Source organism: Poecilia reticulata, chromosome 23 (assembly GCF_904066995.2).
Source record: "Poecilia reticulata chromosome 23, P_reticulata-male-v2, whole genome shotgun sequence".
Lineage (NCBI taxonomy): Eukaryota > Metazoa > Chordata > Actinopteri > Cyprinodontiformes > Poeciliidae > Poecilia > Poecilia reticulata.
In genome coordinates this window covers 43,016-70,861 of record NC_088852.1, presented here as the reverse complement: position 1 = coordinate 70,861, position 27,846 = coordinate 43,016, and the positions used below count along the sequence as shown (strand labels likewise).

The following is a 27,846-nucleotide window of genomic DNA, read 5'->3' as shown; positions in this document are numbered from 1 at the left end:
AAGAACAGCCACTGATTCAGAACTTAGTTTCACCTCTTCTTCTTCTATGGTTTACTTTCTGCTGTACTTGCAATTTTATCCGGACCGCCGCAGGAGAAAGAGAGAGCTGAACCCTGCAGAGTCCGACCGGATTCCAGGTAGATCAACCCTTCTGCATAAACCTGAGGTTAAAAAGAACCTGAAACTGAGGGTCAATCTTTTCATAGATGTTCAGTGGTGTCTGTTCTTCATCGTCCTCTTCACTGCGTGCTACCAGCTGAGCATGCTAATGCGCTAGTCGACTAATCTTCATTTTAATTTCAGTGCTTTAGCATTTTAGCTAACTTTGAAAACCTCTAATGCACTTCGCTTCCCCTAAATAAATTTACTTGGCTGTTTTGTAAAATTTGCATAAACGTTCAAAATCTGTCTCGGGGTTTTGGTTACTTATGTTTCAACTACATGTTTATGTTCATGCTCTTATTTTGAAATCTGTTTACTTTGCATTTCCATTTCCTCTCCTCATGTTTGTTGTTTTGTACTGAGCAGGTGGATGAATGAATGAATGAATGAATGAATATAACTTACAGGAACAACCAGGGTGTCAAACAAATACATGCATGAATGGCTTTAAGAGCCTCTTCACATTGTAATGATGACATCATCATGGGCATCAATATGATTGAATTTAGCTGTTTAGTATTAGCGCTTTAGCATTAGTGGAACTAACCTGTAGTTAGCGCTGCCCACCGCTGCCAGGAACCCCAACACACGGACTAAAGCAGTGTTAGGGTTTGGACAACTGGGCTAAAGGACAGTGTGGACGGACGATGGCCAGCAGAGAGTCTCACCTTCTGGCTTATCATGACGTGATACTTCAGGTACTCCTGCAGCTGTGGTCGATTTTGCTGATGGAACAAGTAGTCCTTCTGCTGCTGTGGCAGAGAGGCCATGACATCATCAGATGGCAGGAAGATTGTCACTGGCTGGAAAATCACATTGTCCATCAGGTCCATCACTCCTGTGTCCTGAAACACACAGGAGACAAAGTCAGGTGGATATTTGGGTTTCTGAAACCATCCGGTCCTCCCCCACACCGGGACACATTACACTACACGTTTTAATGCAAACAAACTAAACGTTTTAAAGATTAAACATGAATGTAGCAGGTAGCACTGGACAGGTGAGCTGTTCAGTGTTTAACCTGCATACCTGGACCTCCTGGGGTCCAGCTGGGTCCAGCTGGGTCCAGCTGCGTCCAGAGATCAGATGGACTCTGTGGTAGAGTTTTACCTTCAGAAGCTTGTAGAAGGTTTTATAACCATGTCTTTCAGCCACGTCTGTCAGGTTCAGCTCTGTGGGATTCTGCAGAGAACAGGTGAAGCAGGTAAGTGTAGATAATGATCAAGACATGAATCATGTCGTAACGTCGTGTTCTGGGCTGCTGCTTGATGAAGGCTGTCAGGAATGACTTGCACCCACCGGGATGAGCATATTGTCTCTGTTGAGGTTGGGAGGTAACAGAATGGAGTCAATTTCATGGATGATGCCGTTAACGCTGACGTCGTCGCTGTTGGTCAAATTAGCCTCGTTGATGGTGATTTTACCCTGAAGATATAACAGAGTTCAGTTTAACCTTTAACGACCTAAAGACAGGGTTAGGGTTACTTCAACCAGCATCCAGAAGCCTGAATTCAGATTCTTTGCTCCGTTTCCAGACTGCTCTGTATTCTAGTTCATGGGTTCATGGAGCAGATTCATCTACGCTGCAGGTATCCAAAGTATAGCTGCAGCATATAGTTTTTCATTCAAACAGTTCACATGAATATGACCTGCTGTCTGATTGGTCACCTGGGTGGAGCGAGTGGTGAGGACGAGTCCGGACAAACTGGTCAGGTTTCGGGTTTGGTTCAGGTTGTCGGGCAGCAAAGTGTGACACATGACGATGTGGCCGCGCAGCACGTTGGCGAAAGTTTCTCTGTGTTTCACAATGTAGCTTTCCTGAAAAAAAACACACATTGTGATAATCTAAGCCTCATTCCAGATTCTTATCTGCTTAATGGAAACTTTCTTCTACCTTCAGATCACTCAGCAAGCTGTTGTTAGACATGGTGGACTCTTCATTTGGAGCAAAGACAGTGAAGGGACCACGACCTTTCAGGATAATCTCCATCATCTGAAACCAGAGTTTACTTTGGGTAATCAGACTCCACATGCAGGGGCGACAGACTGAATGTCTGGATGCTCACCACCAAACTGAAGTAAAAGTTGATGGACCCTTTGTACCTCAGCTCCTGTCAGAAGTGGCCAGACGGCTGGTTAGATGTCTGCAGGGCTCAGCGAGTGTTTGTGTTGCAGAAGCTCACCCTCTCCAAGGTGCTTTTGCACTTGAAACCATTTCCAACAAAGTTTTCATAGCAGGTGCAGGACCGAATGCTGGGTCCTGTCATGTTGCACCGGGCAAACTGGTGGCAGCCGCCATTTTTCTGAGAAAAAATGACCAAAGCTTAATTATTTAGACTTTTGGACAATGTTCCATCGATGCACCACTCTGCAAACTGATTCAATTCAAAAGATAAAAGTAGAAAAAGTTCATCCCATTACAGCAGAAACAAGATTTCTAAATGACTGTTGTTCAGATGACCACCGACAAACTGGTCAGTGAGAAGAAACGTGTGATTTCAGGCAAACTGACCTTTGCACACAAGTTGACAATGGTGCAGTTCTGTCCATCACCTGAGTAACCTTTGCTGCAGACACAGGAAGTCTGAAAACACAACCAGAACCTGTGTTACTGTCTATAAAGCCAATCTCTTCATCGACACTGATGGATAAAACCCCTACTTTGTTTGGTCCAACATGGATACACTCCGCTTTAGCATGGCATCCTCCATTCCCCTCCAGACATGGATTGATCTCTGTTTAGATGAAAAACACTCAGCATCACCTCCTCATAACCAGAGATCATCCTTCCAGATTACATCTGTCCTCCAAACCGCTGCTACATGCCTCGACGTTCAGTCTGGTCAGCAGGAATAAACCTCTACAACTTCCCTAGGGACCGTTTAAAACTCGTTAGAAACATCTTTTGATTCAAGGATCAGTGGAAATACAGAAAACCTTTTCTGTCTGCAACCTTCAGAAAGCCAACAGGTCTTTAAATAACATGCACCAGTGTTACTGTAGGAGACAGAGCGTCTAATTTACCTGATTACTCATGAAACGCCGTCAACATCCCAACGTCAGGCTTCAATGAATGAATACTGAATACTGCAGACACCATAATGAGACATTATGAAGTCTGATTATCACCATGACCTGGTCATGAACTACTTGACCTCTTGCATATTGATTGGAGATGGGCCCCATGTGTGACCACCTCCAGCTTCATTCCTCTGAAAGGTTTAGAACTAAATGTTTAACAATTCTACACTGACATCCAGCAGGTATTGAATAAATGAAAAGTATCCTAAGGATCCCTTCAAATATCTTCAGCAACGTCCAAATACCTTCAAATGTCCAGGGAAAACCTTCTAATCTGTCCTTGTCCAGAAACTTCTATGAACATCGTTGATCTCCTTAAAAACATGTTGACGTTTCTTTAAAAACCTCGAACTTCAGCGATTGGGAACATCCAGAGATGTTAAAGCATCTTGTTGGGAACCTTGAAAACCGTTTCTGGCTCCTGAAGAGAACCTTTGGTCGTTATGATCCAGCTGGATCTCAGTCTACAGAAAACACCGATCCCGGTGCTTCCGGAGGAAACGGGAACCTACCCACACACACAAACCCGTCTCCAGCGTAGCCGCGCCCACAGACACAGTCTCTGCTGCCGGGTCGGGTCCGTTTACAAACCCCATACGGACTGCAGCCGCCGTTCTTCACCAGACATGGGTCTGCAGCTGCAACATCGTCGTCAGACTCGGCATTCCCACGCCGTCATCAGATCAAAGGTGTTCTTACCTTTACAGAACGTCCCATTTCCCTCAAACCCAGCAGCACACAGACACCGAGATCCAGATGTTTGAACCGCACAGCTGCAGGTGAGGATCATGAAGAAGAGCAGGTTAGAAGGTGAAGAGGGACTCCCCGAGTCGTTCATGGAAGTTTTCCATCACTTACTTTGCGCTGCTATGACATTTCACAGAACCACACAGCTCATCAGCTTTGGATTCGATTTCTGCAATCAGATAAACACAACAGAGCTGCTGAGTGATGGAGCAGAACCACAAAGTGATACAAGTCAGCATGGATATCCCAGCTCCTCCAGCTGCTTCCTGGGCAACAAGCATCTGTTACCTCAGTCTAACCCCAAGGAATTATGGGATTCCATGACCTTCTGGTCCTTTCTTTGTGCTGTAAAACCCTCTGTCACAGCCCATCATGCATTTCTCCTAAAGAACCAATAGTCCAGTGGAGAATCAGCCTCCAGCTAAAGAGCTGACTGCCCTTTAACACAAAGTCCTCCCTGCAGACAGCGAACTCCAGACCAGACCAGTGATAACAAACTGACAAACTGATGAGAACAAAACAACTGAAACTCTGAAGAACTTCTGGGTTCAAAGGCGAAAGAAAAGAGTCAGCCAACAACTCCATGTTGTTGCTTTTCCAGGCCTCCACTTTGGCTTCAGACAATTTTGATCTGATCAGAAAAATGAAGGGACTTCTGGCCACGTGCAACGACGAGCTGCAGGAGCTGAACAGACGCTTCGCCTCCTCCATCGAGAAGATGGAGCATCGAGCCTGGAGGTGGAGCTGAAGCAGCTGAGAAGACGGGAGTCAAAGCAACAAGCTGCAGACCCAGAATGTTCAGAGTTCACGCCTGGAGCTGGAAGACCTGAACGACGGCTGTGTGTTTTCCAGCAGAGGTGTGTTGAATTACTGACTAAACCCTTTGGAAATAAAGTTTTTTAAATTAAACTTCTGAGAGATATTTACATTTAGATGCATGTGGATGTGTTGCATTGACACCAAGGAAGTAAAAATGATATTAGAGAAGCAACTATTGCTGTCAATCAATCTGGGAAGGTAATTTCCAAACTGTCTGAAGTCAGTCCAGCAGATTATTCCCAAAGGGAAAATGTAGTCAGCAACATTTAGCCTTGAACCAAACATGGAGAAGCAGCATTCAGCTTCTCTGCACCGGATCCATCCAGGCCTTGAAGTTGGTGTCATGATTTGAGGTGAGGGAGGCTGAGACCCAGGCTGAGACCTGAGTCTCAGCCTGGGTCTCAGGTTGGTGTCAAATCATGATGCCAACTTCAAGGCCTGGATGGATCCGGTGCAGAGAAGCTGAATGCTGCTTCTCCATGTTTGGTTCAAGGCTAAATGTTGCTGACTACATTTTCCCTTTGGGAATAATCTGCTGGACTGACTTCAGACAGTTTGGAAATTACCTTCCCAGATTGATTGACAGCAATAGTTGCTTCTCTAATATCATTTTTACTTCCTTGGTGTCAATGCAACACATCCACATGCATCTAAACAGGTGTTATACAACACCTGTTACAACACCTGTTGTATTTAATTCCAACAGGTGGAATTAAATACACAGGAGGGAATCAGGGAACGAGACGCAGCCGGGACAGAACCAAACTTAAACACAGAGAAAACTCAAATCACCAGATGGCAGGAATCACAGATTTAAAACATGACTGAATAACTAACATGAAGCTCAGTTGGATCTTTCAGATCTGACTTCAGTAAAACTCTCATACAGGAGAACTTGAAAGACAAGCAGAGGAAATTAATGTCCTATCTGTGTACTGGTGTGTTCACGCTGAGTTGTGTATTTGCTGCCATACTCTCTTCACAGTGAACGCCTCTCCAGCCGACGTCACACTGGCAGGTCCCGTCTCCGTTCAGTCCCTCCTCACAGAGTCCGTTCTTACACTGGCAGCCTGCAGAGGGAACCAACGTTGGATGATGGACACAGTTCCTCTAAAGATTTACTTCAATGAGCTTCATGAACCTTGATCACAGTGAACTCCGTATTTTCCGCTCCGACAGGATTCACAGGCCGTCCCATGGAAGTCCTTGTTGCACTGACAGACTCCGGTGCCGTTGACCCCGTCTGAGCACAGTCCATTACCGAAACAGGCCTGCCCCTTCGGACCCGGACAAGGCTCACAGTGCTCTCCGAAAAACCCTTCACAGCACCGGCGCTCCTGAAAACACACAGGCCTCGTGATTCAGCACCTCCTGTGGTTTATTCCTGTTGGGCCGGTTTCCTCTGTGGAAGCAGCGGGACGTACGATGTTCTTCCGGAGGCAGGTCGCTATGCAGCCGATGGTCATGTGGGATTCTCCTTCCATGCTGTGTCTGTACAGGCAGCTCCTCATCCTCACTGATTTCTGCAGACATTCAGAACCACGGCTCAGGAAGCAGCTTCACCTCCTCGTTGTAGCTAGAAGCTTACAGATGATTCTGCAGAAAATCATTTAAACTCAAACTGTACCAACTCTCCCAGTCAGACGGTCCTAATGGGACCAGTTTCTGCAGGTTAATGTGCCACAAGTGACTAACTCCAGTTTTAGATCAACCTAAAAGTTGGATTGTCAGTTTAATGGATCCCATTCAGTGTGAACCACTTGGTTCCCATCCAGACTAAATCCATATGGGGCCCATTTGTTATGCAGAGGGTTTGAGTTGAGGATGTCAGGTCTCTTAAAATGACAAATATAAAACATCGTGTGAGTCGACTTTCCATTTCCTCCTACTTATAACTGGTGGTAAGTTATGAAGCAGTGTTGCTGTTTAATCTCTTTCATTGTGCATGAACTCACATCCTTCCCTTCTTGTTTAGAGCCAGCAGCCTTGGAACAAGTAGAGGAACATTTTGATGAATGAGCCACTAGTGTCTGCACCTGAAATGTGTGCATGTTTGTGTCTATCTAAGGTTGTGGATCCAGAGACAGAGAAAAGTCTTACATCATGGTCGGTGCCACTGGGACACTTTTGGTTTTTGGGCAGTAAACAGTTTCCACATGATCCCTGTGAGAACAAAGAAGTTCATCTGAATTACAGCAACATTCAACAGGTCTTTGTTTCTGGTAATGTCTGAGTGTGTGGATGTTACCTTTACTTTACTGTACGTCAGTTTGTCGCAGCGGTTTCTGTTGATGTGAAGAACCGCTGACAGACCGTGAATCACTCCTTTACCACACAGCAGGTTGGAGGAGTTGATCTGAGCATCGTTCACAAACAGCTGCAGGAAGAACACAAAGACACGGCTGATCCACCTCCTGGTTCCCTTTCTGAGGAAGGAAAGGTTTCATTTGGCTCTCACTGTTTCCACTGCACTGATTTCTGCTGCTCAACGCCCTCGAGACTCATCTTCATTTCTTTCTAGGACTTTGCCTCTAAACTGAGCCCAGATTCTGAGCTGAGTTCTGCATCTGGACATATCTGTGAAAGTGGAAACGTTCCTGACCTTAAACAGTTTCCAGAGTCTGGAAAGATGTCTAACTCTGAGGTGCTCAGATCCCTGAAGCCAACCAAAGTGATCTGGATCAACAGGACTTTGGCTAATTTTTGGCTGTACTTGTACATGAGCATTTTGACAGAAATGTCTTTGAATTGTTGAGCTTCCAAACTCTGATCTATGAATGATTCAGGCGTCTTGAGACCACTAATATAAAAGAAGAGGACTTGGATCGAGACGTTTGTCTGAGACCTTTCCGTCTCGAGGGTAGATCCCGATCTGGAAGGGGAATCCGAGGAGCGTCTCCCTGTATCCTCCAGGCTGAAGGTCCGTCTTTAGCAGGCGCTCCGCCAGAACCACATGATAACGGGTCATGTTGATATCCTGTGGATATGAAGAAAAGACTGACTGACAGAGGTCAGCTGACCAATTTGAGGTCATGGGTCAGAAAGAGAACCACGGACTCAAGCTGCTTAATGACTTAGAACCACTCTCAGCCCAGAGAAATAAAACGGCCCAACATCCCAGAAAAGACAAATGGGTCATCTAAAACAGAGTTTTCCAACCTTTGAGCCCAGGTTCATTGTTTTAATTGAACAAATCACAAACCACCAACCAGAAATATGATACATATATAGTCACAGTGGTTGAAAAACACTGATCTAAAACATGTGAGGTCCATTGTGTATTGTAGATTTTCTAGAGTTTTCTTGACTCGTATTGTTTTACAAGACCAGATGCACAAACACACACTAAGAGACGTCCAAGCCACTGTTCAATAAAGAAGTCCAACCAACCCCAACTCAGCTGTGACCCGCTACACCCACAAGCCAACATTCTTCTTTAGATACAGTCCCACAGGTTTATTCCCTACCAAGACAGGTGCTGCCACCTGCTGGAGGTATTGTGTGATGGCAGAGTCTGTTGGGGCGAACACGGTGAACTCCTCGGCTCGCTCGATCTCCTTCGTCAGGTTGTACTCCTGCAGGAAAACACAGAGACGATCCAAGCACCTAGAGAGCCCAGACGGTGTGTGTGTGTGTGTGTGTGTGTGTGTGTGTGTGTGTGTGTGTGTGTGTGAGAGAGAGAGACCGTACGATGAGGTAGGATCGGAAGAGCGAGAACTCTGGCCTCAGAGCGAGCACGGCCAGCAGGCCTTCGCTCAGCTTCCTGTCAGGAACCAGAACCTGCGGACCGGATCAGAACCGTGACTGTAGTGCAGCACCAGCTTGGTATTGGAGCAGCAGCATCCGATCTGCTCAGTACCTTGTTAATAAAATGGATCAGGCCGTTGGTGGCAGCGCCGTCTGCAGCGATGATGGTTGCTCCTCCTACTGATGTGATCTGACAAAAAAACACCAATTCACAGCTCTGAAGGTTCTGACCCGAACTGAGCTAACAGGAGCTAACTGAGCCCGGCTCTGAATGGTGCAAGAGAAGCAGCCAACGCCGTACCTGCTGGCTGGTTGAAACAGGAAGCGATGAGGTCAGCAGAGAGGTCACTGATGAGATGTTCCTCAGTGTGGAGGAGGACAAGACGCCAGGCAGGACGTGGTTTCTGCAGGACACAAGAGACATCAGCATTACGTCTCCGTCCTCTCACTCCCAGGTCCACTGACAGCACACCTGATGAGGCTTGGCAGGTTTCCCTTCATTGTCCAGAAGCTCCTGTCCTCTGGGGACATCTGAGCGACGGCAGCGGACGTTGGTACCAGGAGGGTCAGGTTCTGATCCGATAAAGAGCGAGACAGGCCGGAGTCCTGAAGGGTGTTGAGACCATAGAGAAGTTAGCTTACAGTTCAACTCTGAAGTCTCAAACCGGATCAGGTGATGATCTGTAGGATGACTGAACATTCTTCTCGCCAACAGAACCTCAACAGAACCTCAACAGAACCTGGAACCTGCAATTTGTTTGCACCTCCCTATCAGCATTGCTGCAGGCTGATGATGGTCAAGACGGAACCAGGACTGTCCAGTTCCAGTAGCGACTCCTTATTAAAGACGGGTCCTGGAATAAACCCAGAAGAGTCTCTGGAGCCGGGTTCTGCTCCTGACTGGGTCGCTGCTCTTTACTCACCGTGGTCCAGCGGAAGAAGTCTGAGGCGTTCTGCAGAACCATCAGCTCCTGAACCATCAGACAGACAGACTGAGACGGGCTGGAGCGGGGAGGTGAAGCCGACCCAGAGTCGATTCTGCTCACCTGGTCGATGGTACCGTAGCACAGGAGTCCGTCTCCAACATACCCATGGTCACAGACACATGTCCACTGTGAGGACAGCAGGAGACAGCTGGCCTGGGGACGGGGACACCACCCAGCCCAGATCCTGTTACCGCTACTTGAAGAGCTAGAACATGTGGTTCTGAGGTACGATTGGACCGGTTCTCACCCTGAAGTGGCAGCCTCCGTTAGCCGTCACACACTGGTTGACAGCCTCACAGGCGAGTCCGTTCCCCTGGTAGCCGGCCTTACAGGCACAGTCACTCTGGGACAGAGAAGGTTCTGATGAGTTGGATCTGTGGTACCAGAGGTCCGGTTTTACCTGCCTGCTCTGTACATAGCCAAAATCTTTCCTAGAACTGTCAGAACCAGATCAGAATCTGGGGCTACAATTGGCTCAGCAACTGGTTTAACAAAACGCTCAGGAACAGACGATCCAACCACCTGTGCTACCCATCAATCCATCCTACCTGGTGGTGATGCTGACTCAGCAGATTTCTCATCCTACCTGTGGAAGTTTCATTTTGTCTGTTTTAGTTCATTGAAGATTACGTTGAGCTTTATTTAGTTTATATCTGGCTTCATTAAGCTGCTGCATGACTTCAGGTTTTTAGTTTACATGACAGCAGTTTGTAAATATATTTATGGCTTTAGTTTGCCGTCTGCAGTGTCATCACTACTGTAAACAAGTCATTGTTTGGTGGTTAATCAGGACACAATATGTTGCTTTGTGGCCTATTTTATCCTATACGTTAAAATATTTTAGATTTGACTCTTGTTTTATAAACCTAGCTAAACAGAGCATGTTGCGATGCTATACGACATTGAAGCTGTAATAGCCGTGTGATATAGTGCACATTAAACATATCCTGTCATTCTGCGCAGTTCGGTGGACACATTGTGGCTCCTGCTGATAACAGACGCTATGAAACGGATTCATGCGCATAAAGGAGTTGTTGATCTGTGTTTCATTTGATTCCAATAAAAACCTGTTTCCCCTCTGATACCATTTTATTCTTACACCTCTGTATTTAAAACATTTTAACAGGATTAGTGGAAACATCGATAGCTTTTCATTTTAAATGGGTAGGATATTCAGATGAAGGAAGTGATCTTGTGGTTTCATCATGTATATAAATTGTTCCAATGTTAAGCTAACCCTAAGCTAATTGCTCCAATGCTAAGCTAACCATTACTCCTAAGCTAATTGTGCCAATGCTAAGCTAACCCTAACTCCTAAGCTAATTGTTCCAATGCTAAGCTAACCCAAACTCCTAAGCTAATTGTTCCAATGCTAAGCTAACCCTAACTCCTAAGCTAATTGTTCCAATGCTAAGCTAACCCAAACTCCTAAGCTAATTGTTCCAATGCTAAGCTAACCCAAACTGCTAAGCTAATTGTTCCAATGCTAAGCTAACCCAAACTCCTAAGCTAATTGTTCCAATGCTAAGCTAAGCATAACTCCTAAGCTAACTGTTCCAGTGCTAAGCTAAGCATAACTCCTAAGCTTCCACTTCAGTCACTCAGATAATGTTGTTATCCAATGTATTTAACATTAACACGATCTGCTGTAGTTTCTGTAAACATGACGGTAACAGTTTTAGATGCACCAACAGACAGACATAGCTATCTATCCGTGCTACGGTAGGGAAATCTGACGAGGTAGCTCAGATAGTCAGAATATTGGACCAAGAATAGTTGAGGAGCCGGTTCCAAAACTGGTTCTGTGCTACGCTGTACCTGGTGCCGATTTGTGGTTTAGACTGACTGAAGGCAGCATCTGGAGTGAAACGGGTCGATTGTTCACCAACAGTAACATTTATTTTCAGTAGTGTCCAACATTCACCCATCTGACGTTTCTGTTCCCTGCTAATGTCAATATTATCTGTAGATAATATTTCTACAGATGCTTCTGAAGTTCTGATCCATTTAGACCACTACTAGTCTGAAGAACTTGGAATCTATTCTGGTCTGGACCCAGGTTCTGAGCCTCTGGGTTCTGAGTCTGGATGGATTGGTTTCTGAGGAACTGGTTGTCCTGATGTTTACTCCACCTTCTGGACAAGCTAAAAGCTTTCTAGGTTTCTTGGAACCGATGATTCGAAAAGTTCAGAACCGTTCTTGTCCTGCTGGTTCTGACCTGTAGTGATGGGCAGTACCTGTCCAGGTCCAATGTAGATGCAGGAGGCGTTTGGGTGGCAGCCTCCCCCATCAGGACCATCACAGTTGTTTATGGGCTGACACTCGTTTCCGTCCTCTGTCCAGCCAGTCAGACACTGGCAGCTGTGAGTACCTGGGCCTGTCTTTATACATTTTGCCTATAGGGGGCAGAAATGATCCCACAGTTCAGCCCAGCGAACGAGGAAGCAAACGACCAGAAGACAGTGGGAACTCACGTTCACACTGCAGCCGCCTCGGAGAGGCGGAGCACAGGGGTCCGACTCCACACAGGTGATCCCATCGCCTTGGAAACCAGCTTTACAAACACACCTGATACATGGAAGAACGTCTGGGTTAAATTATCAATATTACCAGCACCTTTGGTCATAATGTACCGTAGAACAAGATAAAATATCATTTCTGAACGTTTGACTCTTCCTATCAGTTCTGGGGAGGTAGGATGAAAAATAACTACACAGAAAGGTTCTGAAACTGGATCAGTCATGGTACAGCTTCATCCAGGAAGATGGGCTCTGGAAAGGGAATGGGTTTTCCTGAACGCCATAGTATGCTAAATCAAATATGCTGCAGTTGCTGAACATCAATTAGATCTAAACTGCTGAATTCCTGAAGGCCGTGGATGAAGAACTGTCTCGACTCGGTTCAGGCTGTTCTGTGGGTTCTTCATAGTTTTATTGGGTCTTTCTGGGTTCTGTGTGGGATTGGCAACCTGATCAAACAAGTTCTAATGTTGATTCTGAAGACAGATGAAGATCTGATGGACTTTAGCTCAATCAGTTTGAATCAGTCCATCAGCAGGGCCTACAGAACCTCCCTGAAGAACTGGTTCTGGCTCTCCAAACCAAGTCTACTGGGCTATCAGAGGGAAAACAACCTTATTTATTTAAATGGAGATATTCTAACCAGAACCTGGTGGTCCACCAGAGCCCTGTGTTTCAGTGGTTCTGTTGAAGCGTGCAGGTACCTGGGTGATCCATCAGTGAAGTCACAGTCAGCATGGGCATGGCAGAACTGGGCCAGGCCTCCACAGACAGATGTCTGTCGCTCACAGAACCGACCCGTGAAACCTCGAAGACAAGAGTCCAGCTTACATCGTCCATCTGAGTCTGGACGGTTGTCACACTGTCCACGGACGCAGGGACAAGCTGTGGATATACAGGTGAGACTTGACACAGGTAACTTCTATCGTCTGTCTGAGGGACAACACAAAGTCCACTTGACCTACTTCTGTCGCAGTTTGGACCATATTTGTTGAAGGAGGAGCAGTACTGACAGCGAGAGCCTCTGAAGTTGGGTTCACAGATACACGACCCGTTTCCTCTGATGCCCTCCATACACTGGACAGAAGACAACTGCTGAGACCAGTCAGAGGAACATGGTTGTTCCTCCGGATGTCTGATGGCAGGTGGTAGAACGTTACCTGGCCATGTCCGGAGCAGGGTGTGTTAAAGCCACCTGGACAGGGAGCGCAGTCCGGACCGTAGAAACCTTTACAGCAGGCTGGAGTCTGAGCACACAGGTGCATTAATGTTACCACAGATTCCTGACGTGGCTCTCATCAATAAAATCATAATGCTGCCATTACCGTTACATTGGCGTTGCAGAGTGGTGCGCAACCTCTGGATGGGACCCTGATGGGAGATTTGTCAAAGGAGAGGGTGTAAAGACACCCGAGGTTGGAGGTGCCCTGTTCACCAACACAATGACAGATTCACATCAGATCAACTTTTCATATAGTAGGGAGAAAAACCCAGAAGGTCCCGGCAGAGTGAGACTTCTTACCGTGTAGACTCCTGATGAGCACTGGAACAGGTGGACCTTGGTGCAGCTGACACATTCACCCTAAAGGATCACAAGATTTCAGCCGTCAGATGTGAGCAGGAAGGTTTCTGGATCTGTTTCTAATGTTTCAGATAAAATCAGCAGCTCCTTACCTTTATAATCTTGGTCTCTGTGATGTCACACCTGTGAGGCAGCAAAGGTTGGATGGAGGGTGGAGTCAGGACTCCGTTCATCACGTACAGCCGTCCATTCTTGGCCTCCACGGCTGCCTCCAGAACGGCCGCTCCGTTGACCAGAATCTGACCCTGGATCAGCCAATAGGAGCAGCATTGCAGCAAACAGATCAGGATTAATGCAGGCAGGAAGAAAACAATTCATGATACACCTGGAAGATATCTCAGCTGAGGACCCATCAAAGTAAAAGATGGTCTTTTTGATCAGCGGCCGACAAACTTACGTTTTCTGTTACGTTGATGACCAGGACCTGGTTGGCCATTGTCACAACGGTGGGGCTGGACACAATGTTGTAGACCTCCAGCTGTAGGACAGTGGACAACGATCAGAGGGGACAGAAGAGCGGACTCAGACATACAGCTGGTACTCACCGAGGTGGACGGGATGATGTGGTTCCGGAGGAACTCTGTCAGCTTGCTGCGACCCTGAGGGTTCAGACTGATTTAGATCAGGGTCCCTGAGCCGCTGACGGTTTGATTCTTACTCACCTCTGCACTGCGGAGGAACTGCAGGTGACCCTCCTTCATGCCGTTAAAAGCTTCAGTAGTTGGAGTGAAGACCGTGACTGGTTGAGGGAGGTCCATCACAGAGGCCAGGTCAGCTTGCTGTAACCACAGCAAAGACTCACTGAAATGTTCAGTTGCTTCTTGAAGATTTGCTGATTTGTTTTACTCTGAAGTTGGATTAAGAAAGTTAGATCCTCTCTGGATCCCACAAACCTATCACCAAAGCAGAACAGAATGCCAACCGGCAGAAGATACTGTAGATCCCACAGAGTCCAAAGTTCTTCAGTGGATGGCTACTGAATTTAAACCAGTTAAAGACCAGACTTCTTACTGGGCTCTGCTCAGAGAACCAAAATCTACTGTAGATAATCCAAACTGGAACAAATTTCTGAGACCAGGTCAACACAAGTTCTTAGAACCACACAAGGAACAAAAAGGTCTTAAAGACATATTAAGACCTTAAATAAGACCTTAAATAAGACCTTAATATGTCTTTGTCGGTCTGGACCAATGGGCAGCCGGTGTGAAAGTAGTAATCTAGTTACTGCACCTCAAGCAGGGACTTGAAAGTCTCCAATTTGCCATAGTCAGAGATGATTTTCATCAAGTTCTCCTGTAGAAGATCATAAAAGCGTTAAAGTGGCATCGACATTTCGTCCAGTCAACCAGGGTTAGAGGTCTCACATCTGGCCTGCTCTCCACGGTGGCCGGGACGCTGTCCATCAGCTTCGTGATGATGTGGATGAGTCCGTTGGACGCTGCCAGGTCCGACTTGATGACCTCACCTCGCCTCCTGCTGCCATGGATACGGATTCTGATCTGACCACCCTGCAAGGAGAAATGGGATGGTTCTGGTTTAACCGGGTCACTAGATCCAGGTCCAATGAGGTTGGCAATGGTGGAACGTTCCTGGTTCCAGCTCAGGGTGGATGTGTCCGGTGTCCCACATGTTCTTTGGATCAATTTTATGCCGATGATAAACTGTGCATGGGAGTCTTACCTAGAGACTCATGAAATTGCTTTTTCTCCTGAGAGTTCTGGTTCTGATCCATATCTCAGGACCACTTGAAAAAACATTGTGTGTTTTAAAAATCTGAAAGACGGCTAGGCTTCTTCTCACCCTGTCAGACGTCTCCGTCTCTCCTGCCTTTCCGGACAGCGTGTAGAAGACATCTGTTTTCACCAGAGTGGAGGACGGCATTGAACCAGCAACCAGGTGCATCTTACACAGGTACTTAGCTTTGGATGAGTCGGCAGTCAGAGTCCGTACCTGTGATTAAAAAAACAACAAAAACCCTGAAAACTCTGCTTCTTCTGATTGTCTGAGCTAAATGGGTCTAGAACTCACAGAGTTTCCCCTGAAACCTCGATTCACCGGAACAAAAACCGTAAACGGACCCAAGTTCTGAAGAGGCCAAGACAGAGAATCTGGGAACACAAAACAAACCACATCAGTGCCGATGTCTGCCTCTGAACAGAACATCAGGTCCAGATCAAGCTGGGATGGAACCAGAACCAGGACTTCCTGGAGCAGGACGCCCAGTCCAACCCTCAGATTGAATGTTGCTTTATTCTAATCACCGAACAGAGAGATGGCGTTGCTCAGCTGGCCGCTCCACTCCTTCCCAGGCTGAGTGTTCAGTTCCCTGAGACGCTCCATGATGTTCCCAAAGCAAACCTTCCCATTCCCGATGTAGCCCTGGAGACAGGCGCACCTGGAGGCAAAGCAACGGGACACTCAGGTGTATTCAAGTGAGCAAGCAGGTAACAGTGAGGTAAAGCAAGGCGGAGGGAACTGACCGGACCCGACCCGGTTCCACCGTGGAGCAGTTGGCGTTCTGGTGACAGGAGTCGGGTTTGCAGACGTCCTTCAGGTTGCAGCTGCCGTCCGCCAGCGTCTCAAAGCCTGGTAGACACTCACAGTGGGACTGGAAGGAAACCAGACACCGACAACAATACATCTCCCCCTGCAGGCTGGACTCTGCAGTGCAGCCACTGGGAGTAATCACAGCAAATTAACTAGACAATTCCTGAAGAAATTATAACAGGGCCTGCAAAAGTGTCGCTTTGGACCCAGCACTCTAGCTACGGTTTGGACAGCTGGACTTGCTCTTACCAGGTCCATCACCATATTTCCATGGCTGACCTGGTTCATTACTACAGTACAATGAACTGAACCCCAGGTACAATGAATTTCAGTCCCAGACTGACGACTATAAGCTTCACACATGTGGTTCTCACTCACGGTCCGAAATAAAAATAAAATAAAGACAGTCGGTAATTGTTTATGTCTCGAAAATTTTCAACCTTCATACTAAGGATTTTAATTCACACTAAAAAATTCAGAGGAATAATAATTTTATGTAAGCAAAATATGAATAGTCAGGAAATATTTATTCTTCCCACAATGCATTGTGAGACCTGCCTCTGCGCCTGTTTGTGAGACTACTCCCTGCCTCTCTGGGACCCGTTGCCATGGTAACCTGGACCTGGGCTGTCTGACAGGATGCCGGAGACAGAGTTTCTATACTTGTGAGACACTCAGCGTTGGTCTCCAGGTCCCTGACAAAAAACCATAAGCCCTAGCAACATTCTGAAAACATTTTAATATTATATCTTCTATTATCTTCTAATCTAATATTATAACTAACTCGAGGGAAAAAGATAATAAAACCTAATATCCAATCCAACTTTATTTATAAAGCACTTTAAAACAACCACAGCTGATACAAAGTGCTGTACAGTAAAACACAACATTAAAAAAACTAAATAAAAAATAACTAAAAAAAAATCTCTTACAGTTTAAAAACAAAAACATCCAATTTAAAACTAGATCCCTCTGGTGTTGAAAGCCAAGGTGGTTTTAAGACGAGCTTTAAAAGTGGACAGTGAAGGGGCCTCTCTGAAATCGGCCCATCACTTTGGGCCCAGGACAGAGAAGCCCTGACCCCTCTGACCTTCCTCCTGGATCTCAGTACCTTCAAGATCACTTACAATATCACTTACCTGAGAGGATTATTGAGGCTTTTATTTTGAAATTTTCATTAAGCTTCATTTGAAATGGCCACACTAATCCCATGTGTAATAGTAATTGGGTTAAATCAGTTATATAAAGCTAAAAACAGGAGCAGTTCTCAACCCAGCCAAGTCCTCCTCTAGTGACAGACATGTTGTAGTTCTACACTCTGCTCAACCCCGTTAATAACCGAGTGTTCAGACACAGTTAGAACTACAATGATGGCGTTTTGTAGTCCTAAGCAGCTCCTCTGCTCTGTGTTCCGTTGCTATGGTGATTAACGCCCTGCACCTGTTGGTGGCACAGAGGGAGAGAATTCTGTCTAAACCAGCCTGTTCTCACAAAAAAAGCACTTCCAACGACTCCTTCCCATTCAGGAACCGTGACACGTGTTCGAAAACCGTTTGAAGTGTGTGACAGGGCTATTAGTCGTCTCCGATATTCTCGCGTTTCATGTCTTTACCTCACTCACAGTATTAACAGCGATGAGAGAAAGATGATGTGCGCTGAGGTCTGACATTTTTCAGACATACATGGAAAAACGTGTCTGAGCGAGAGTTTGTCCTATCGCACATTGGTCAGAAGCACCTGGACAGAAAACCGTAAGCCCTACGGACATTTTGAAAACATTTTGCCGGAGCAGGCATGCGTATCTACGTCCTGACCGACTTCGAAGCCAATCGGGCGATATTTGTGGGCGAGTTAGAAATGATTTGGGGTCAGAAATCCACTCTCTGGCGGAGCGGCACTCACACTCTAACTTTTGGAAAACTTTGGGTCGCTTGGAGACAAAATGTGGATAAACCGTAATTCGCCGCAATTTTTGATACCACATTTGTGGGGGTGCATGTAGCAGTTTGGGCCTCATTAACGGTGATGGAGGAAAAATAAATAATAAAGAGACATTTTATTAGGTGTAGAACTACAGGTGCCTGCCATGCAACGCATATGGACAGCAGTCAGATTGGCAGAGAATCTGATCTCTGCAAAGCAAGTCAGTCACTGCTCTCCCTATGCATGGCTATGGCAGGCCCCAATTAGCCGGCCCTGATTCCAGCTCTGAGACAGGCACTTAGTCAAGCGAGTCCCTGATTCGGATCATGTTTAAATCCTGACGTGAATCTGAACCTGATCCTGTTCCACATCCTGCCCCAGAGGAAGATGGTGTCGTTCGGACCCCAGGATTACTTCCAGTCTTTGTCACAACCCCATTCTGGATTAGATGTTCTGGTTTCATTTCAGTGTTTTTGTTCAGATGACGTTCTAGATCCAGAACATGCCATCAGTCCTGATTCAGGTTCTGGATTTGATCCTTTTTCATACTCAGGCTAATTTCTTGATGTTCCTGAATTTGATCTCTGATTTTGTTCTGCATGCAGAGTTTTCCATTTTTATCTCCTGGCTGATCCCATTCCTGGTTAGCATCCCCGTTCTTCTGCTCCCATCTTTTTCCATCTAATCCCTTTTGGTTCTGGTTCTGATCCCTCACACTCTGAAGTGGATTTCTGGACTAATTTTACCTTTCCGGGTCCATCATAGATGCAGCGAGTGGTCCTGGCAGAACATCCTCCGTTTTGGGTCTGACAAGGATCGACCGCCATGCAGACCTGTCCGTCGCCGCTGTAGCCTGGGTTGCAGGTGCAGTGGTGCTGGTCCGGTCCAGTGTGGGCACAGGAAGCCCAGGAATGGCAGACCGGCCGGAGACACGGGTTCTTGGCTGTGGAGGACAGAGCTAACGATGAGCAGACCATCCCTGAGCAGATGGTTCTAGGTAGTTCTCTGGTGGCGCTGAATAAGTTTCTTTTTTAAACATTTCTAAACCGAACAACAATCAAAACATCAGAGTTGCTGGAGATCAGGAGCTGGGCCCGGTTCTGGACCAGCCAAGCTTCTGTTCATGTTTAGACTCACCTAAACACTGAGATCCTGATTTCTCATAACCAGGCAAACACTGGCACACCAGCTGTCCAGTCAGAGCTTCTTCCATGCAGCGGGCGTTCTGCTGGCAGCTGAGGGCCGCACACTCTGGGAGCTCTGGAAGACAGGATGAACCGGGTCAGGACAGACAGGTCCGGGATGAAGGAAACCCGGTGCTGCAGGTCCAGCAGAGGGACGAACCCTGGTCACAGCGAGGACCTCGGTACCCAGAGAAGCAGGTGCAGCGACCGTCTCCTTTGAGTCCAGAACCGCAGAGACCGTGGACACAGGAGCACTCTGAGGCAGAACCAACAACAGCAGGTAAGGAATACTGGTGGTACCGACCCGGGTCAGGATGGGAGAATGTGACGGTACCTGAACTACAGGTGGGGCCGTAACGTCCAGGAGAGCAGTCCTCACACGCCGTTCCTGCAAAACCAACCTGGACAGCAACCAGAAACAACTTTGACCCAAAGTCTGAGCAGCAGCACTAATGTGGCCAAAACGGTTCTGATGTCGGTTCTGGGTCGGTCCGAATCCAGTTCAGGAAAACTCAACAGGCAACAGAAACCTATCCGTCTTTCAGTTGGTACTGCAGGATAATTTGGGTTTTAACAGATTCTGTGTGTGTGTGTGTGTGTGTGTGTGTGTGTGTGTGTCACCTGGCAGCTGCAGGTGCCGTTCCCCCCCAGCCCATCAGAGCAGACCCCTCTGCCACTGCAGGGCCCGTCGGCCCGATCAGGACATTCTGCAACACAAACACAGGAAGCTGGAGGATCGACTGGAGGAGCAGCTGCAGCAGGTTGGAGATGACAGGAAGCTGACCCCCCCTCCACCCCCCCCCACTTCCTGTCCCAGCTTTTATCAGCTCCTCTGTCCTCCACCATGCCCCGCCTCCCAGCATGTGGTGGAAATCTTTCCCTTCTCTGGTTGGATTCTAAGGTCTGAACCAGAACCTGGACCAGAACCTGGACTGGTCTTTGGTCCAGGTTCTGTCTGGACCTGTGGATCTCAGGTTCTGGCTGATGTTCTGCTGGTCTGAGAGCAGCTTGTGGGATCGGCGCCGTGTCTGCAGATCTCCGTCCTGCTGACGGTCTGCAGGGAGGAAGGAAGTCCCGGTTCTGGAGGATCATCTGCTTCCTGCCGGACTGGACCGGGTCAGGAGTCACCTGGAGTGGGTGCAGGTGGGTCGAGCTGGCTGGTTCTGCTGGTTCTGATCTGTTCTCTGGTATAATCAAGTCGACCATTAAAGCCGTCTAGAGGTTCTGAACTGACCCAGTTTCCTGCAGAACAGTACTGACCCATGCAGTCCGGACCCCAGTATCCGGGGCAGCAGCTCTTCACCTCCACCTGCTGGAAGCACTGGAAGGAGCAGCCGCTGACGGCCAGCTGCAGGCTGCTGGTCCGGATTTGGTACCTGCACAGAACCCACACGGTGAACAACCTGGGTCAGCAGAACCGGTCCAGACCAGAACCGATCAGTGAAACTGGTTCAGCTCACTTGCAGCCGGACGTCAGGCTTCCTGGACTTCTCCTGAATCCAGTGGGACACGGAACAAACATGGAGATGGAGCAGGAGTGGCAGGCCGTCTGCGTCCTCAGCACCGTGGAGTTGGAGCAGAAGTTCTGGAGAAACAAACAGAAGCTCTAACAGAACCTGTTCAGAACCCCAGCAAGAACAGGAAGGAGCTGGAATGACGTGGGTCATGTGTGTGTGGCCCACGTCCTTCCAGAACTCTTCTGGAATAAAGAGTTCCAGAACCGTCTGCCACAAACACATCCCAACAGATTAGCAACAGGAAGCAGCTACCACGGTTCTGTTCACATGGCCCGATGGTTCTACTGGTCCGCACCATGACACAAACTGGGAATCTTGGGAGCTGGAAGCAGAGACAGGAAGTGAGGCTAATGGGTCTAACTGCTGCTTATCTTCTGGATCGGATCCGCCCAGAACCTCCATCTCCCACTGCCAGGGTCAGAACTGGGACCAAATGGGTCCAACTGGAGAGCCCAGAACCTCCCAACAGTCCTTTGTGGTTCTGATCCGGTTCTTCTCTCCATCGGTGCTTCTTTGAGGTTCTGCTCTGCTCTCTGAAGACCCAGACAGCATTTCAGTCAGGTTGAGGTCTGGCCTTTGACTAGGCTGTTCTGTTCGGGTCAGGTTGGACCAGAACATGAAGCTCAGGCTATCGGAGATCAGAACCACCATCTGGTCTGGTTCCTCAGCGGCAGCAGTGGGTCGGTACCGGGCCCAAGAAGAACCAGACTAGATGCTGAAGAGACATTATTTTTCATGATGAAAATAATTTCATTTCTTTTCAGGAATCTCAGATTGGAGGCAGCAGAAGATCAGAGAACCGTTCCGCCGAGAGACATCAGACGCCAGCAGCAAATTAAAGCCGACCCACTGGGATCCACTGGGATCCACTGGGACCCACTGGGACCCACTGGGACCCACTGGTTCCAGCTGAGTCCCGTTAGAAAACCTGCAGCTCTCCTGGTGATCTTACCTGCTGCGAGGCGGCCGTCGTCATCATCAGAACCAGCATCTGGAAACTCAGCAGGACCTCCATCTCTTCTGGTTCTGACCCGGTCTGCTGTCCAGCCCGGTCTGAGCGGCTCTTTTCAGGGCTTCCTCCTCCTCCTGCTTCCTGAAAACCAACCTTCAGGGAAAAGTGCTGAGCTGTAGCTTTCGACACAAACACCCACAGGAAGTGGGATCATTCTGCATCGTTAAACAACACAGAACTTCCTGCTGCTTTCAGTTTCAGACCAAACGGATTCTGGCGGTGACTCTACAGCAGAGCGCTTCTGACTGCAGTAAACCCTCTGGATGAAGGTTAAAATCCAGACTCACGGTTTGTGTCAGAGTGAGACCTCCTGTCTGTCAGCTATCCTACCTGCTCTAGTTTCCTCTCTGCATCCCAGCGCTCCAAACTGGGAGCTGATCCAGTGTTTCTTCTCTCTGTTCTGGGTCCAGGGATGAACTTTGACCCTGCTGTGAATGTTCAGGACCTGCCTGCCACCAGGAGCCTCAGGTTGGGCCTCAGTCCAACAGGAAATCCTGTTTTCCTGAAACTTTCTGCTCCGTCATCAACCATGGCTGATAACCGTCTTCCTGCTGACTCAGAGAACTCAGGACACCAGGACATGTCTGTCCCAGTGAGGACATGCTGTCCCCCTGGTGCACAGCGTCCCCAGGAACGGGAGCCGTCCTCAGAGGGGCCCGGAGCCGACGGTGTCCTCAGGTCGGGTTCTGGATTCTCATCATCAACGTTTTAACAAAGAGCTGAACTTCAGTGATGAATAAAAAAAAAAGTGACAAAGCTAAATTCACAATAACAAATTAGAAACAAAGCAGATAAAATAGAAAAGATAAAAGTTCTGACCCAGAACATCTGAAGGTTTCAGGTCAGGCTGGACCTTGTTCTCAGTAGATCCTATCAGACCATTTTCCCAGAATTCACCTGGATCTCATTCCGGTTGTTCCTCCCAGGAGAGCGGTTCCCCCGAAACTCCCAGAGCTCATCATGCAGCTAAAGACTCATTCTAACTGCTTGTATCTGGTTCTGCCGGGCTCGGTCCATTCCTCAGGACCACAGCAGACATTGTTGCAGCTTGACCCTTGACCCCAGCTTCACACCCTCAGATCGGAGCAACATGGAGCAGATGGAGCTGGTCGGGTCGGACCGGGCCGCCACTACATCTGAACAAACCAGAACAAGCAGGAAGTTCTGCACATGGAAATTAAGATTATTGAGAAAACTTAGATTTTTCCCGCCTGTTCCAGGTAACACTGGGCTCACCTGGATATGTACCGATACCTGATTGAAGTCTCTGCTACCACAGGAGCCAGTAGCAGGCTGTAGGTGGCGCTAATAAACCCCAAAATATCTGTAAACTGCATAAAGAGAAGAAGAGCCTGGAGCCGCTTAGTGGTGAGACGTTCAGCAGATTCAGGCCCGGTCCGGTGCTCAGCGCCCGGCGCCCTATGAAGAGTGGACTCAGTCAAAGTCACATCAGGGGTCAGGGGTCAAGGACAGAACGGCCCCGGGTCGTAGCTTCAATCCAAAATGGCGGCACTGGTCACTGTTTAGGCATTCTGCTGCTAAAAAGTACAACTACAACAAAACAGATTATTTTAAAGGTGTTTCTTCTTTCCCAAGTCATTGTTGGAGATATTTGTTTTGTTTTGACACGTTGAATAAAGAAAATTCAATAAACTCTCAGATGTTCAAACTGATTTTATTCTATTTTTGTGACAGACAGCTCACTCTGTTAACTTTGTCATATTTCCAAGATGGCAAAAAATACACATTGAAATGTTGTAATAATCAGTTTATCAGTCGGTCATGTGACTAACAGACGTGATTTTTTAAACATCTGTTTTATGCATCTAAAAGTTAGTTTGGTATAAAGTGGAGCTAATAACAAAGATCGAGTTAAGGACAAACGTACGGCATATATGAAAAATAATAAAAATGCCTGATGCTACATGTGAAAAATAAAAAGACTAATGGAACTAAAATGTCCTTTTTAAAAGAAACTATGAATGTTGTGACTTTATGAACCCAAAATGTAACAATAATTCATCAGGAGCTCCGACATCAGTTTTCTCCTCTAGTCTGAGAAGAAAACATTTGTTTAAAAATCATGGTGACAATAAGAACCAAGCAGCTTTATATTCCAGTCCCACAAATAAACTTAAGATATTAATTTCATAATTATTTATAAAGGTTTTCCTTAATGACTTTCTGTAAAAGAAATTCAAAATAAATATCAATTCCTGTGTTTTGTGATGAGATTTTGAGACAAACATTTTTTCAGTTGCAACTTCATTAAAATGTTTAGAAAGTTTAAAAAGTGGATATTGTATCTATTCCATCTTTAAGTTTTTATTTAATAAAATGTGGTCTTCTAACAGGATCTGAAGATAAATTGTTGTTTCTAAAAGTCCCCTCCACTTTACAGTGACATTATTTTGAGTGCTTAAATGCTGCAACATCATAAAAGCCCAATCTCTATTCCAATGTTAAGATTTGAAGTTTGTTTTGCATTTGTGACATTTTGTTTTATTTCCTGTTAGTTTGTGACTTTATTATTTTTTCTTCTCAGTTTATTAAATCAAACTTTTTATTACTGATGTGCTTTGTCATATTTTCTTTGAATTTTCTATAAAGCCGGAAAAATAATATATTACAATAAGCCCGCCTTTTAACTCAAAACGTCACATGCAGCAAGGAATTGTGGGAAATACAGTTCGCCGAAGTCCGTAAAAGTGCGGACTTGGCGTAAGGGCGGAAATAGGACCTAAAATGGGCGGGGCGAAGAATGTGGTACACACTGCGACCTTTAACCTTCAACATGAACGGCATCTGAAGGACGAACGAGTGAGGGAGAGGATCGGACCCATAGACGCCTCATGGAGCGGGTCAAAGGTCATGGAGCGGGTCGCCCCTTGCTGCGACACGTCACAGCGTCCGCCATATTGAATGTGGAATATGTGCCAGTAAGCTAATACAGGTAAATGGACCGAATTTCACAAACTGCCGTTCTACAAAGTATTTTAAATTAATTCCTGTTATTGACACATTTTCTCACACATTAATATATTTGGTAATCAAAGAAATGACTAAAGAGCGTTTCTAACTTCTGATGAGATTATTTAATTGTTTTGGGGCATTTCTGAAGAAAGAGCACAATGTTTGATTTGATAGAAATGATTCTGATCATTTTATATTAACATTGATGAACAGACACTTTTACAGAACATATTTACATAATTTAATGTACATTTAACTTTTCAAAAGAAAACAATTTTCTTGTATTTATTTATACATTATTGAGAAATGACTTTTGATTTATGAATTTTAATGAACTTCCCCTCTAACGGCGATTTCTCATTACATAACAGTATGAAAACGTTAGCTGCTAACAATCAGCGGTTAAATTAGCTGCTACGCTAACAATCAGCGGTTATATTAGCTGCTACGCTAACAATCAGCGGTTATATTAGCTGCTACGCTAACAATCAGCGGTTATATTAGCTGCTACGCTAACAATCAGCGGTTACTTCGGGCCAATTTAGCTACATAGGAAATATTTTTCGGCTGTTTAGAAGCGAATTTCTGGCTGCAAAGTCAAATAATTCTGATCTTTCATCCTGACCTGGGAAGGTAATGAGAATGAATCCAGTTTGTTTCGTAAAACGGTTGAAACACACAGCAAAGGACTTGAGGAGCTCCGGTCCTCTGCTGCCACACAGAAGATGGCGGCGACGTAATTAGGGCTCAGTGAGGCGTCAACGTATATGACGTCTATGATCGGACCGGGCATCTGGCTCCATCAGAATCTTTTGTTTGGTTTTATTTTGAATCACAAATTGAGCTTTACTGCCACCTAGTGGACAATGTTTGATTTTCAGGCTGGACTCATGGTGACTGGCTCTCATGACACGTCTGTTCTTCAGACATTTATCTGTAAGTTCAATAATAGAAATGTTTTGTTAGTTTAATTATTTCAACATGCTTCAGCTCATTTTACAAGCTAAGCTCTATTGTTAGCTGATTATCTGCTAAGAAGCATTTATGGTAATATTAGTTTAGTTCTAGTTCAGTGGTGCCCAAAGTGGGTCCTGGAGGCCCGGCATCCTGCATGTTGTAGTTCTGTCCCTGGTTTAACACACCTGGATCAAATGGTGGCTCGTTAGAAGGCCTCAGAGGAGCATTGACAAGGTGAAAAGGTTGTTACTGCCACCAGGGAGAGAACTAAAACGTGCAGGATGCCGGGCCTCCAGGACCCACTTTGGGCTCCCCTGTTCTAGTTGCCTTTGGTATTTGATATGTAATTGATACTCATCCTTTGCTATAATTTTACAAACTAAACGGAAAGAAGCTGTAAATGAAGCCACAAAGCCACCAAGACAGCTGAACTATTTCCAACTGAAGTTAGCTAGCAGGCTAAAGCAGTAGAGGCGGCGCCATGTCAGCGGTCTGGGGGTCCAAGAGGATCAACACCAGCAATCTGAGAAAACAGTTATAAGCCAGCAAGTCACAGAGTTCAAGGAGTTTTGCAACAGCAGTAGCAACAACCAACCCTGTAGTAATCTCTGAATTAATAACTCAGGTTCTCAGGCACCAGTTTGATCTGACGGCCAGCTTTGGTACTTTTGGTACTTTCCCCTTTAAGGGGTTTCTAGATCTTCTCAAAATCTCCAAGGTAGGAGATTATTAGCCATCACCAAGTTGCTTGAACTTCAGGACTTGGTAAAGATGAAGGTACTTATCTGGAAGAGCAGCGTTAGCTTCACCGTAGCCTGATAACATGTCCTTTGAGAGTAAAATTTCTGTCGTCCAAAACAACCATTTCTGGGTTCACCCTCTACATGTTTGACGACACGGTTGAAAAGTGGGAGGACTGAACGAGTGTGGTTCTGTCAGTTCTGGTCGGTAGAATACTGTAGAGTAGTCCTACAGCTAAAATACTCTGACCTTGTAGTTCTGTTGTAGTCAAATGTACTGAATGAAAATAAACTGTTCTCAGACTGGTTGTATGACTCGTGTGTTAGTACTAATGAGTACCGGGAACTACCTGGTACTCATTATCTGGCATCAGTAAGTACTCAGACGTATGTTTAACTTGTACTCGGTTTGAAGGAACACGGTATCGGTACATCCCTGGGTTTAAAGGTTCTACATCAGCTGCAAATGAAAATGTGTCCATATTGGGTCTCAGGTCCTTCTCCAGGTGGACACGTCCCGCAGAGAAGACCTGGAGGCAAACCCGGATTTTAGCATGGGCTTACCGGGGCTCTACGGTCCGCCAGAACCTGGACCGATCCGGACCCGGGGAGTCAGAGGCGGCGGACTTCTTCACTGGTCACAGCGATGACCACGGATGATCCGTACAGTACTGATCCTGTGTGAGTTTACTGGGCTGAGCAAGAAGCACTGAATATGGATGTTAGCATCGGAACATCTTTACAAACATCAGAAACGATTCTTGTCCAGATCGTTTTGAAAGCAGCTCCAAGCGGTGAGTCCATCCACACACAGGCTGTTATCCTCCATCCACCGCGGCTGGGTTTGTATTTTAAACGATGCTAAAAGTCAGTGATGCTGTGAAACGGGTTTCCGTTAGTAGAAAAAAGCAACAGAACAATTCAAAGAGAAAGAAAACGGCTAACAGAAAAGCAAAGCGATGCTCTGCTGCTCAATGCGAAGTTAAAACAGCAGAACCAGCTTTAGCCTCCAGCTAGCAGCGGCGGGAGGAACCGTCTGAATCATAAGGCCGACAGGACAATGACCTACTGCGACCCGCCACACAGATAAGATCCAGGTTTGGCTCTGAGAGGGGAAATAACCTGGTAAGGAAATAAACCTGATAATTACAGAGATATAGATGAAGAGGATCAATAAATAGAGGATGATAGAGAACATTGTCCAGTTCTAATTCCTTAGGAAAGCTCTGCTGAATACACATATTCAAGATGTTCAAGTATTTCTTTAATAACTACCAAGTATATTTTGTTAGTAGTGATGATCTTTACATTCATTAAAGGTGCACCGATTTCTGGCCGATCTTTAAAAAT

General features: G+C 46.4%; 1 protein-coding gene across 2 annotated transcripts; it reads right to left on the bottom strand.

The window, feature by feature from the left end:
- Positions 1-29: 29 nt before the first annotated feature.
- On the bottom strand, positions 30-27,692 carry stab2 (stabilin 2). Of its 2 annotated transcripts, XM_081604258.1 has the most exons (55): positions 23,063-27,692; positions 22,646-22,962; positions 22,157-22,550; positions 21,767-21,919; positions 20,758-20,882; positions 20,558-20,673; positions 19,919-20,004; positions 19,632-19,698; positions 19,458-19,553; positions 19,251-19,373; positions 18,860-19,056; positions 16,124-16,251; positions 15,905-16,038; positions 15,672-15,751; positions 15,444-15,593; positions 15,008-15,151; positions 14,874-14,936; positions 14,306-14,422; positions 14,189-14,242; positions 14,041-14,121; positions 13,736-13,888; positions 13,584-13,643; positions 13,387-13,488; positions 13,222-13,308; positions 13,027-13,138; positions 12,766-12,946; positions 12,017-12,110; positions 11,780-11,938; positions 9,790-9,885; positions 9,603-9,695; positions 9,480-9,527; positions 9,029-9,162; positions 8,858-8,960; positions 8,669-8,746; positions 8,500-8,589; positions 8,277-8,384; positions 7,655-7,786; positions 7,058-7,186; positions 6,910-6,972; positions 6,234-6,332; positions 5,951-6,146; positions 5,784-5,879; positions 4,102-4,159; positions 3,943-4,016; positions 3,756-3,881; positions 2,824-2,897; positions 2,675-2,746; positions 2,346-2,465; positions 2,229-2,273; positions 2,057-2,155; positions 1,831-1,980; positions 1,462-1,587; positions 1,273-1,344; positions 831-1,007; positions 30-161 (listed from the first exon to the last, which is right to left on the bottom strand). In XM_081604258.1, the coding sequence occupies exons 4-55, from the start codon at positions 21,827-21,829 to the stop codon at positions 45-47; spliced, it is 5,547 nt and encodes a 1,848-aa protein (XP_081460384.1). In that variant the 5' UTR covers positions 21,830-21,919; positions 22,157-22,550; positions 22,646-22,962; positions 23,063-27,692; the 3' UTR covers positions 30-44. The 2 variants fall into 2 exon arrangements, with proteins under 2 accessions (XP_081460384.1, XP_081460385.1); XM_081604259.1 differs by having other exon boundaries at positions 22,157-22,545; positions 22,646-27,692.
- Between the last annotated feature and the right edge of the window lie 154 nt (positions 27,693-27,846).

Coding starts and splice junctions, on each gene's coding strand:
- stab2 (XM_081604259.1), bottom strand. CDS start 21,829: ATGGAGGTCCTGCTGAGTTTCCAGATGCTGGTTCTGATGATGACGACG. Junction 15,752..15,904: donor CAACGCCATCTCTCTGTTCG/GTGATTAGAATA, acceptor TTGTGTTCCCAG/ATTCTCTGTCTTGGCCTCTT. Junction 14,122..14,188: donor ACATCATCCCGTCCACCTCG/GTGAGTACCAGC, acceptor ACTGTCCTACAG/CTGGAGGTCTACAACATTGT.